The sequence below is a fragment of the Malus sylvestris genome, chromosome 14 (assembly GCF_916048215.2).
Source record: "Malus sylvestris chromosome 14, drMalSylv7.2, whole genome shotgun sequence".
In the NCBI taxonomy this organism is placed as follows: Eukaryota; Viridiplantae; Streptophyta; class Magnoliopsida; order Rosales; family Rosaceae; genus Malus; species Malus sylvestris.
The window spans coordinates 19,964,607-19,978,172 of NC_062273.1; the positions used below are offsets into that span (position 1 = coordinate 19,964,607).

At 38.9% G+C, this 13,566-nt stretch overlaps 1 protein-coding gene across 1 annotated transcript; it reads right to left on the minus strand.

Annotated features, from left to right (window-relative positions):
- Window positions 1-317: 317 nt before the first annotated feature.
- LOC126600655 (cytochrome P450 78A9-like) lies at window positions 318-2,766 on the minus strand. Its single transcript, XM_050267261.1, has 2 exons — window positions 1,712-2,766; window positions 318-1,224 (listed from the first exon to the last, which is right to left on the minus strand). Exons 1-2 carry the CDS (start codon window positions 2,702-2,704, stop codon window positions 598-600), a joined length of 1,620 nt encoding a protein of 539 aa, XP_050123218.1. The 5' UTR covers window positions 2,705-2,766; the 3' UTR covers window positions 318-597.
- Window positions 2,767-13,566: the final 10,800 nt, after the last annotated feature.

Sequence of the window (13,566 nt, forward strand, 5' to 3'; positions counted from 1 at the left end):
TTTGCTCCCACAATTCTCATATGTGTTTTCACACTACCTAGTTTTGATTTAAGTTAGTGCATTTGATGATTGGTATGTAGTACTGTACTTTTTTTTTTCTCTCATGAATGAGAAGTTATTTCGAGAGGAAACATAAGAAATGACAATCTTGCTCACAAAAATGAAGGTCATGTAAGTTCTCAATTCAAACTGTCATTTGAACTGGATAACTGTTAGGGTCTTAAAATTACCAACATCGATCAAGGCAAAAATCTATAGTTTGATAAAGTTTTATAATAATAAAAGATAGTTTGATTGCTACTATGGGAATAAATACATTACAATTAATAAGTTTTAGTCCATTATAACACCATATGCTTCATTGTAAGGATCACATAGTCCAACACGCTTACGAATAATGTATTACCGAAGTTTGTGAGTACAGTCCGATACACTTAACGAGACATTACTTAGAGGGTCTACATCTTACAAATAGCTTTGTAGCATATATATCTTACTAAATTCTTGTCTTTGGTGATAGGCCAAGGACAAACAAATGAAAACTTGGACATAGGGTTTTTTTCGGGCGAGAAGTAACGGGCATATGCTTTAATTTGATTAGTAGCGCCTATTATGCACTTGGATGGTGAGAGGGTTAGCCATTTGGCATGAAAGCCTCATCACTTCGGACAGGTCTACCTTGGCATCAAGATCTGACTTAAACCACTCAAACTCATGTAACAACAACCCGACCCAGTAGTTGACTGTACTCAACCCTAATGTCTTCCCCGGGCAGCTCCTCCTGCCCGACCCAAACGGTGCCAACCTCAAGTCAGACCCGAACACAGAGAACTGCAAGTCAGCTTTCTTCTTAGTAGATACAAATCTCTCTGGCCGAAACTCCAGTGGATCCGACCACACTTTTGGTTCCCTTGTTATGGCCCACATATTCACCATTGCTGTGGTCCCTGCTGGCACGTAATAGCCATCCACTACAGTATCTGTGATGGCTAAACGAGCCCATGATAGGAGTGGGCCCGGAGGATGCATTCTGAGCACTTCTTTGACCATTGCTTGCAGATAAGGCAAGGATTGAATGTCGGATTCCAGCAACGCCCTTGATTTTCCCACAACGCGGTCGAGCTCCTCATGAACCTTTGATTGTATATCATGATGCATCACCATCCTTGCAAGGATCCACTCTATCAGAACCGCTACAGTATCTGTTCCTCGGAATATCATCTCCTATAGTATGAATGTAACATTAACAAATTTAAAAGACCTCAATAATTTCTATTGAAAGTTGAAGTAAAAAAGAAAATGAAAAAAAAAAGACCTCAATAATTCATAATCGTGGTACTACTCTATTAGCTTGAGAAACATTAGGCAGTTATATTATAGGAACTGTTATTAACACTCCAAAAATCTCATTCTACACTCCTCACAAATGTATTTTTATTTTTAATTATAGAAAGTTTAGAGTGAAAAATGAGATTTGTAAAGTGCGAATAACAATTCCCTATATTATATATATAATACATCTTTTTTACTTGAAAACAATATTCTATTTTAATTTACACTAAAAAATATTAAGAGTTTGTATGTGAAACACATTAAAAGAAAATATGTCATAACTACCGGAACAATCCACTATATATCTACTATCAAACATAAAGTTAGACAACAAATATGGAAGAATAAATTTTTATGTAGACGAGAATTTTTCGCTTACCCAAAGAACTGAAATCATATCATTGTCACACAGCTTATCAGCTCCATCAAGAGATAGAAGAACGTCGACAAAATCATTGTTATTAGGACCGGTTTGGGCTCTATGCTCTTGAATAATTCGGCTGACGAGCCGGTTCACTTGAGGAACGAGTTTGTTGCATCTAAACCGGATGCTCTGGAGGTCCAGACCGGCAAGCCAAGGCAGGTGATCAGACCAGTTCAAATTTCCCAACAGATCATAACCTTCATCAACAAGTCGATTCAGTTCCTCAGTCTCTTCATTTGACGAACTCAGCTCGTATTTACGTCCAAAAACCGAGCACATCATGCTGTTCAACGAAGCCTTCCTAAGCACGTCGCGGACAAGGAAGCTGTTGTTACAACTTGTCGAGATAAGGGACACCATTTGATCAGCAATCCTGGAACGGAGATACTCGGAAGTGGAGATTTGCTTCGGGCAGAAGAGATGGTTGGCAGCGATGCGGCGGAGGGTACGCCAGTAGCTTCCATAAGGAGCGAACCCGATTGCTCGGTTGAACATGAGACAGTAAGCCGACTCTTTTATAGGACGGTTGGCAAAGACGGAGCTGTTGAGGATTTCCTTAGCTACGTCGGGGTCGCATGTGACGATGGCGCGCGTCTCGCCTATGCTAAAAGCCATGAGCCTCTTTGCTCCATAAACCTCCGCCGCTTTTGTGAGTTTGTGGTGAGCTAGGTTTGTCATGAGGTTCATGCTTCCTATTATTGGAAATCCACGTGGCCCGGGAATCGGGTTGGAGTTGGTGATTTCATTTTTATTACAAGAGTTTCTTTTCCTCCATCGAAGTTTTCCCCATGCTGCGCCTCCGGGAGAAGATGCCCAGTAGAAGATGGCCGCGCTTAGCCAAGCTGCGGCCGTGCAGAGGAATGCAACGACGGCGGTTGTGGAGGTTAAGGCTTGGCATTTGGAGAAGATTGCCAAAACCCATAAGCTATCATCAATTTTTGTTTCCATGGAGGCAAGAGTGGAAGAGGAAGTGTTGGTTTCCTTTTTTGTGCTGAACTATGAAGTGGGGATTTTTGGGTTTATATAGAGTTTTGTGGTCACATGAAATAGCAGGGCTTGTAATACGATACTAAAAAGAGTAATGTTATTCATATTATGTTTTTGTACCACATTTTAATACCACCTTAAGTGGCATTTGATGTGGATAGCTACATCATTTGAATTAATCAGATTTTTAAAATTAGTTCATTATTTAATAAACTAATAATTAAGAAAAATTAGTTAATTAAATGATGATTATGGTATACGAGAAGTCTTTCTCCTTCATTTCCTTGGGTTTTACAAATTTTTCAAATGATATGACTGTCCACATCAGATGTCATCTAAGATGCTATAGAAGTGTTATATAAAAACATGGTATGAATAACATTACTCATTTATATTAAAAAAAGGTAACCGTTAATTTGGAACATCAAATTCCATATAACTGAAAACGGGAAGGAATATGGAAGTCATGGAACATTGGAAAGCTTGGCGCAGAAATCATCTGCGTAACCGACAAGGGACATACAATAATAGTGTGACTCGAAGCTGATTTGAAATTTAACCCATTAGTTAGTCTTTAAAAAAAGAAAAAAAAATTAAAATGGTTAATATTGGCATGTGTTGGTCAATGACTCAGAACGCTCATTAATTTGGAAAAATATCAAACTAATGAAGTAAATTGTTTTTTTTTTGTTTGTTAAATAATGAAATAAGTTGTTCGAGTGAGTTATAAGTTTAAATCTTTTAATCTTACATCTAAAGTATGTAATTTGTGTTACTAGGATTTTTCTTTTTTTTCTTTTATTCAGGTTAGGGAAAGGTGAGCTACGGCAAGTTAGGACGGAAATCTTGTCAAACTTTTATTAAAGTGAATAGATTATTATTTTTTACTCTTGGTAACTTTTGTTATGAGTGTAATGTAAATCTAATAATACTTGGCTACTTAAAGGATAAGTAAGAGTTTCAACTCAAAATTATTCATTGTTGATTTATAGAATTTTGTGTTTATGATCAAAGTAGTTCATATTATAAATCATTCTATAAAGATTGCCTCTACAAAAAATCAATTAAAATTAAGGTCGTTTAGTCATTGAATTGTATACAAATATATGAACAAATTGGTAAAAACATTGCGAACCGTCTATATATTTGCTACAATAGATTGACTAAAAGACCTTAGTTTTAATTCATTTTTTGCAGAGATGACCTTTACAAGTGATTCATAATATGAACGGTTCTGATCATAAACACAAAACTCTGTAATTCGAACACAAAGAATTTTAAGTAGGAATTCCTACTCATTCTTGAGTATCTAAGCATTGTTCATATAAATTACATTACCAGTTGAGGTAAACGTAGTTGTCAATTCGTTTGGCTAGTTTAAATTACATTCATAATTGAAGATTAGTATAAATGATTTTCGAATGATGATTTGTTTTGTTAGTTTAAATTGTATTCATAATACATAAATTTTTTGGTAAACTAATACATACATTATGTAGTAAGTTAATAAGTAGTAATCGGTTTTTGTTTTCTTAGGTAAAACTAGCATAGGGACAAAGCTTTACTTTTTTTTTTTTTTTAAAAATAGATGTATGTTAGAATTACATATACGTGTGATTTTGAAAAGAAAAAAAAGCAAAATTTTGATTGGATGAAATTACATTACTATTCACATTTCTTCTCGATGTTCAATTTTAATTAGAAGGCTAGAATAGTAATTTCATAAATTTTTAGTTGATAATAAATTTTTTATTAATATGTATTTTAAATATATACTCGTAACCGAGCAAAGGATGATTGTCGCATGATGATTTTCATTTTTGTAACCGTCTCCAGTAACCTATGCACGTCCGTTCGTATCCCCTTGAGTACGGACGAGAAAGAAATAATTTCTCGAAGTCCTGTCCATAACCAAACATAACTACTTTATGGCTTCAGTTAAAAATATTTACATAGGTTAGTTAAAGTGTACCCGCATCCAATGAAAAGTATACTACATGGACTATATTCTGTCATTTTCATATGTAAACAGACATATTTTACTTTCACGGTTGAGTTCTAAATAATTATTGGTTCGTGTTGTTGGTTTAAATTGTAACTGAAAAAAAATAAGAAATGTTATGCTTATTACATTTTTTTTATATTGAATTTGTATTATCTTTTTAATAAAGGTAGAACCAAACAAGTAGTCAGAGATTTTTTTTTTTTTTTAAAGACTTTCTCAGAGCTTTGTTAATTTAGTTATGTTTGTAACAAAAAATAATTCCTTCACACCACTTCATTTATAAATTTAGTTTGTTTTGTTAGTTAATTTATAGTCGAGTAAACGTGTATATACATGATGGTCGCATGATGATTCTATATTATTAGTTTAAATTATAAGGAAAACTAACGAAAAGTCTAAAAAAACTTCTCTTTGTTGTGGTCTATTTTATCTGACAGATGGACTAGGGCCGGCGGCAGAGAGAGAGAGGAGAGAGATGTGTGTTTGTAGAATTGTAGGGGAATGTGTGTGTTGTTATCCCTCCTACATTGTGCCTTTATTTATAGTAGTAAAGGGAGAGAAGATATTCCTTCTTCTCCAAGTAATACAAGTTGTAATAGGAAAGGATAACTAGAATCAAATCTTATCTAGGATTTACACAATCATACTTAAACTAGGAATGTTTACAACACTCCCCCTTGAGTGGGTAAATACTCAAGGTAGATTCAGCATCATGCAGAAGTTGAGGAAGTCGACTCGTCGGCATTGATTCTAAGGAACAACGCTTATTCTCAATAAGGTAGGAACTTGCATAAGTAGTAAGTCTCACTAAAAAACCCTAAGGCTATGGCAAAAACCCAAGTAGGGACAAAATCCATAGTCTAAGGAAAAATGCGTGAGAAATGCAAAGTCAAAAGAAACGTCTACAGGACGTCATCAGGGATATGACCAGCCCAAGGTGGGTGCCTCGTTAAAACCTAGTTAGGTAGCAAAAACCCAGTGGGAAAAATGCTCCTAATCGTAGGGAAAAAGAGTACATTAAGATCAAGCAAGTATCCAGAAGATACTCCCCCTGAGTTTGACATAATTCCAAAGAGAAATAGCAAAGTTACAACTCAGAAAGTTTACGCATACCAATTCCATGAACAAGCTTCTGAAACGTCGCCTTCGGTAGTGATTTGGTGAAGAGGTCGGCCAGATTGTCTTGTGATCGGATTTGCGTGACTTCAATCTTCTGATGCTCTTGTTGTTGATGTGTAAAGAAGAACTTCGGCGCAATATGCTTGGTGTTGTCTCCTTTGATGTAACCCTTCTTGAGCTGTTCGATGCAAGCTGTGTTGTCTTAAAAAATCGTCGTCGGGGCATTAACGGCGGGATGAAGATCACAGGAGCTTCGAAGATGGCCCACTACTGCTCTCAACCAAAAGCATTCCCGAGTTGCTTCATGTAAGGCGAGAATTTCAGCATGGTTAGACGAAGTGGCAACTAAGGTCTGTTTAGTTGACCTCCAAGATATTGCGGTGCCTCCAACGGTAAAGACATAACCCGTTTGAGAACGCGCCTTGTGCGGATCAGATAAGTATCCAGAGTCGGCATAACCAACAAGGCGAGAATCAACCCGATGAGCATAGGGTGCGGCATCACTCGAGGATTCGTAGGGATAGAATAAGCCCAAATCCGTAGTACCCTTAAGGTAACGGAAGATGTCTTTCACGCCAGTCCAATGTCTGCGTGTTGGTGCATTGCTGTATCTTGCCAAAAGATTAACAGCGAAGGAGATGTCGGGTCTAGTGCATTGAGCTAAGTACAATAAAGCGCCTATCGCACTTAGATAAGGAACTTCAGGCTCCAAAATCTCTTCATCATCCTCCTTCGGACGGAAGGGATCTCGCTTTGCATCTAGCGTACGAACGACCATAGGAGTACTCGAAGGCTTCGCTTTATCCTCATTAAAACGGCGCAACACCTTTTGGGTGTAGTTCGATTGATGTACTAGGATTCCATCCGAACAATGCTCTATCTCGAGACCGAGACAGTATCGAGTCTTACCTAGATCTTTCATCTCAAATTCCGACTTCAGGTGCGAAGCAGTTCTCGCGAGCTCTTCAGGAGTTCCGATGAGATTCATGTCATCGACATATACTGCAACAATCGCAAATCCGGAATGTGACTTCTTAATGAACACACAAGGGCATAGTTCGTTATTCACATATCCCTGACTAGTCAAATACTCACTTAAACGGTTATACCACATTCTTTCGGATTGTTTCAAACCGTATAGTGAACGCCTCAGCCGAATTGAGAGCGTGTTCCGGGGTTTGGAAATATTTGAACCAGTCAATGTAAGTCCTTCGGGAACTTTCATATAAATTTCCGTATCAAGATCCCCATAGAGATACGCGGTTACTACGTCCATCAACTGCATATCCAGTTTTTCGGAAACTACCAAACTGATAAGGTATCGAAAAGTAATCACATCCATAACGGGTGAGTAAGTTTCGTCATAGTCAATCCCGGGGCGTTGTGAGAAACCTTGTGCTACAAGACGAGCTTTGTAACGCACAATTTCGTTTTTCTCATTACGCTTCCGAACGAAAACCCACTTGTAGCCAACGGGTTTCACATGTGGAGGAGTAGGAACTACAGGTCCAAACACCTTACGTTTCGCAAGTGAATCAAGTTCGACTTGGATTGCTTGTTTCCAGTTTGACCAATCAGCTCTACGTCGACATTCATCAACGGAACGCGGTTCAATGTCATCGCTCAACATGATCTCAGTAGCTACTGCAAATGCTAATGCATCGTCGACAATCATCTCATTTCTACGCCACACATCATCTAAGCTAGCATAATAGACCGAAATCTCACGATTCTCGGGAGGAGGATTCGTCTCTTCAAGGACGCTTCCATAATCTAGAATTTCCTCATGAGTTGGGTAAAATGAGTAAGCGATAGTCGGATTCACGGTAGGCTCTTCAGGACCTTGTGCCGTGGTTTTCCTCTTCCGGGGGTGTGAATCCTTTGAACCAAGGGGTCTGCCACGCTTTTGTGTAGGGGCAGATGATTGGCTAGCCGCTAATGTACGTGGATCACCAGAATTGGCGTCCCGGGCTTCCAGGAGGGTAGTCCGTCGTACATTTGGTACATCCATCTTTGCAGGCGTATTCGCAGCTGGAATATGTGATCTTGTCACGCGCGCTAGATCGGTGAAAGCATCTGGCATGCTCTGAGCTATGCTCTGGAGATCTAATATGCGCTGCACTTCAGCTTCAGACTGAGCGGTGCAGGGATCTAAATGAGACAAAGTGGGAGTCGTCCACGATAATTCGCGTCGTTCATTAGGAACGTTGACGTTCTTATCTCCCCCTAACGACGGGAAGACTGTCTCATAGAAGTGACAATCCGCGAAACGAGCGGTAAACAGATCGCCTGTCAAAGGTTCTAAGTAACGAATAATCGAAGGAGAATCATATCCGACATAGATTCCCATCCTTCGCTGAGGCCCCATTTTTGTACGTAAGGGCGGCGAGATCGGCACATAGACCGCACAACCAAAAACGCGCAGATGCGATATGTCGGGTTCGCATCCGGTGACCAACTGAAGGGCACTAAATGGTTGTGTCGCAACAGGCCTCAGGCGGACCAACTTTGCTGCGTGCAATATTGCATGGCCCCAAGCAGCGATCGGGAGCTTGGTACGTATGACCAACGATCGAGCAATCATTTGTAAACGCTTAATGAAAGCCTCTGCCAGGCCGTTCTGGGTGTGAACATGAGGTACAGGATGTTCAACTTCAACCCCAACCGACATGCAATAGTCATCAAAAGTTTTAGATGTGAATTCTCCAGCATTATCCAATCGAATAGATTTGATCGGATAATCAGGGTGGTGAGCCCTGAGCTTGATAACCTGAGCCAACAGTTTGGAGAATGCAGCGTTCCTTGTGGACAACAAGCACACGTGTGACCAACGTGTAAAAGCGTCAACCAAAACCATAAAATATCTAAATGGTCCGCAGGGAGGTTGAATCGGTCCACAAATGTCCCCCTGAATCCGTTGTAGAAAAATGGGAGGATTCGAACGAATCTTGTCATAAGAAGGCTTAGTAATAAGATTTCCCATAGAACATGTTTGACATGCAATTTCATGGATCGAACCTAAGCTTCGGGTTAGTGGATGCCCGTGTGAAGTTTTGAGGATACGGCGCATCGCTATTCGTCCAGGATGTCCCAAACGATCATGCCAAAGTGTAATTTCGTGCGCGGTCCCTGTGGTAGGGCCGGCCACATAGTGGCATTCTATGGGGCATATGGTCGTAGTATACAGACCACTCGGGTTACGCTCCATCTTCTCTAGAATACGCTTCTGGCCATATTCGTAGGAAGTTACGCACAGAAATTCAACTCCGTTTTCTACGTGGGTTTCAGCGTGGTAATTGTTATCTCTAATGTCCTTGAAACTTAGTAACGTTTTTCCGGAACGTGGAGAATAGAGTGCCTCAGCAATGGTCAAGATTGTACCATTGGACAACATTATACGTGCCTTACCGTATCCTTCGATCAGGTTGGATGGGCCTGAGAGGGTTGTCAGAGGTGCATTTTTAGGTACGAAGTTAGTGAAATAGATGCGTTCACGCAAAACAGTATGCGTGGTTGCACTATCTGCCAGACAACTAACTTTCCCACTAGTCATACCTAGAATGAAAAATTAATTTGAATTGGTCACATGCATAAAAGTTTATAAAAACAAGTATCAATTCAAAATAATTTCATTTATTCAAGGATTAAAAACTTAATATCCAAAATAAATCGTCAACTAATAATCCAAAACATAAAGGAAAATTGTTCAAAATCAACCAAAAAACAAGGTGGGGTTCGGCCACTAGGTGGAATTCGGCCCCAATTGTCTTATTTTAACTGAAAAATAAGTCTATGTCTAAGATTCTAATCTTCCATAGGAGTGGTATCCTCCTGAAAATCAGAAACCTTCATCTTTGTAGTCTCCGGTTCGTCCACTTGCAGGAAGTTTGATTCAAACTTCGTACGACGAGAATGATATGCATCCACAACCTTCTTGGGAGCACGGCAAATACGGGACCAATGGTCCTTGGAACCACAACGATAGCACATATCGTCATTCATTGTGGCAGGTGCTTTGCCCTTATTCTTGAAGTTCGGGGCCTTGGGAGCGAGGTTTGGGTGCTTCTGGGCTTTGTTTCCTCCCTTGGATGGGCCTTGGCTTTGTTGACCTTGGTGGGATGGCTTCTGGCCGCCCTTACCACGCCTCTTTTTGCGTTTTGGGTGCTGATTAGTGCTATAATGTGCTTCAGGCACAGCAGTAGCCCCAGTAGGTCGAGCTTGATGATTCTTCATCAACAGCTGGTTCTGCTTTTCAGCAAGAAGTAAAACAAAGATCAAATCCGAGAACTTAGTGAACTTCTGAGCTCTATATTGTTGCTGCAGGACAATATTAGAAGCAGAGAAGATCGAGTAGGTCTTCTCCAGGAGATCCTCTTCAGTCAAAGTTTCATTGCAAAACTTGAGAAGTGATCGGATTCGACAAACTTCAGAATTATATTCATTCACGGACTTAAAGTCTTGGAAGCGCAAGTGCTGCCAGTCGTGTCTTGCTTCAGGCAAGAATATGTCCTTTTGGTGATCGAAACGATCAGCCAAAGCGACCCATAATGCACGTGGATCCTCCTCAGCAAGGTACTCAGTTTGTAGAGCGTCATGGATATGTCTTCGGATGAAGATCATAGCAGTGGCTTTTTCAGCCTCGCCAACAGGTTTATCTGTTGCTTCTTCAATAGCAGGACGCAAGTTCTTTGCAGTGAGGTGGAGCTTCACATCTTGAACCCACTTGAGGTAGTTCCTTCCAGAAACCTCTAAAGCGGTGAAGTCGAGTTTGTTCAAATTCGACATGTTCCTATCACAAAATGGATGAACAAGATGTGGTTAGTGTAATGGAGAAAGATCAATCCATTCACATAGGAGTAGAACATACAGGTTCTAATAGACATGTATTGGTTAATTTTGCATGAAAAACTTCGGGTTTTCATGGGTGATATATTTAAGTGAAAACTTCAGGTTTTCAAACAAGGCATGTTTAGAAGAAACTTCGGGTTTCAAAGTAATTAAGAACTTCAGGTTCATATATTCCTGCAGGCAAACACAAATATATATGCAAACAAATATGCAAAGAATATATGCAGAAATATTGTATAATGATAAGTGAATTAATTTATTTTTGGTCTTCGGGGCCAAGTTAAAGTGTGGGTGAAAATATAAAAAAACCCATATTATTTAAAAAAAAAATTAAATAATAAAATCTCGGGGCCTAAAAATATAGGCCGAGTACCCCCAGGTGTAGGCTGCAGGCCCACGGGGTGAGAAAGGAATGGGCTGCTGTATGCAGCCCTAAAATTTTTTTTTCTCGTTTTTTTTTTTTTTTTTTTTTTTTTTTTTTTTTGTTTTTTTGTTTTTTGTTTTTTTTGTTTTTTTTTTGTTTTTTTTTTTTGTATTCAATTATATTATATGCATGTATAATTTTAATGAATCACATATTTACGTTGATGCATATGCAAATAATAGTTTCAATGCATGTACATATGTAGGATTCAATTCATGACAAATATCAAATTCACATAATTGTAGCAATTTTGATTATGAAGCATACACAATTTATGTAGAATCTAAAATACGTAAAACGTAAAGTTGGGTCATGCATCATGGTGAATGTTCATGCTATCAGGGCTTGCAAAATATCGAGTTAAAAACCGTTGTTTGGAAAGAACCTGATTGCGTGATGATATGGATGAACTGGTTTGATGCAGAAAAAATCTCCAACGTCAGATTCCTAAGCGCAGCGGTAGGAGCGTGCTGATAACGTGTTGTGGTCTATTTTATCTGACAGATGGACTAGGGCCGGCGGCAGAGAGAGAGGAGAGAGATGTGTGTTTGTAGAATTGTAGGGGAATGTGTGTGTTGTTATCCCTCCTACATTGTGCCTTTATTTATAGTAGTAAAGGGAGAGAAGATATTCCTTCTTCTCCAAGTAATACAAGTTGTAATAGAAAAGGATAACTAGAATCAAATCTTATCTAGGATTTACACAATCATACTTAAACTAGGAATGTTTACAACACTCTTTTAACGAAAAGTCATTTTTATAGGTATAATGAATAGTGCCAGTTAAAGGTAAAAATGTGGTTTTTCGTTCAAAGCGAACAGTATCGGGAGTGTTTTGTTAAAACTCCCTAAATTATATTCGTCAGCTCACATAATTATCAAGGGTGGCATTGGAGGCGTTCAAAAAGTGCACTGACACAGAGCCCCGCATTTATGAGGGTCCCCAAAAATTTGTAAGCCTCCTATACATGTAGGGTGTGTTTGTTTGGCTTCTTTAGCTCTCACTAGATTAGACTGGATTAAAGGGTAAGGTAGTCCAATGTTTGTTTCTCACCAAGACTAACTTTAATGGGATAAAGTCTCACTCACCTAAACTAATGGGCTCACTAAACAATCTTAGCGAGACCCCCCAAGAACCATGGGATTGCTAAGACCATTCCCTTGCTTCCTCTCGATTGCGCCATCTCCAATGATGACTCCTTGTTGCCTCTGAATGTCGTCTCCGAGTGCCATCTCCGAGCGTCGTCTCCGAGTGTCATCTCCGACCTCTCGACTGCATCCTTTTGGCTGCAAATTCGAATTCACGAAGTTTCGCGATGTTTGCCAAGCGGCTACAATTGATCGCTACCAATCTTTGGTGTTATTTTTTTTTTTAATTTTGCCAGTTTTGCTTCTTAAGCAGATCATACTTTGCCTTTTTTTTTATTTATTAAAATTCCATTTCTTTTTTTGTTGAGTTGGATTAAATTCTGATGCTTTAATCTCTTTTGTTGGGTTGGATTAAATTCTGATTTTTTCTGGGTTTTGAATGGGGTCGAAGTTGCAAGAGTCTACCTGCAATTCGAGAAAAAGAAGAGGGATATGCCCTTTTTTATTCATATATTAATTTTGATAATAATAAATTTAAAAAAATATATAGTTAGTCCACCTTTTTAGTCCTACACTGCACCAAACACTTCATTAAATTAGTCCAGCTGAGTCTAGTCTAAGCCAGTCCAACTTAATCCCTGAAGTTAGTCCAGTCCGAGATAATCCGGTGCAACAAACGCACCCGTAGAGTATTACATGTGTATACATAGTTTTAAGGGAGACTTTTCATCTGGTCCCTAGCCACTAACATTTTTTTAACTAAAACCTTAATGGTTTTCAATTTTTTTTTTATATCAAAAGTCCCTTAACTTTGTACACCTAATTATTGTTATTAATATGTATTTTCATATGTTTGGTATTAATTACTTGACATGTTATGGTATTTAAAATCCCCTATTATATGGCATATAAATTAAAAACCATTACAATAAAAAAGAAAATTAACACAGCCCAACCTAAATCGAGGCATGCTGGCCGTCACGTGAGGGTGACGTAGCCATGTGCGCAGTGCAGAATAATAAGATATAAAAAAAATGCGAATAAATAAAAGCCAAACAGACTAAAACACTAGATAAGATAAGGTGAAAGACGAGAATAAGTGTGACTACACATAACCAAAGAGTAGGTAGCCTAAGTGCAGTCCTGCATGACGAATACTAATTATACAATACCAAAGATGGTCCTACATTTGTGATGATCTGTCAGAACCACCGTCAATTCCTCGTGAGCCACCAACGAGTACTCCTACCTAAAACCTGGAGGGGTGCAAAACAGAAAGTGTGAGTGGGTAAAAACAAAGCTTTTCAAAACCATTTCATTTATCAAAAGTAGTAACCCC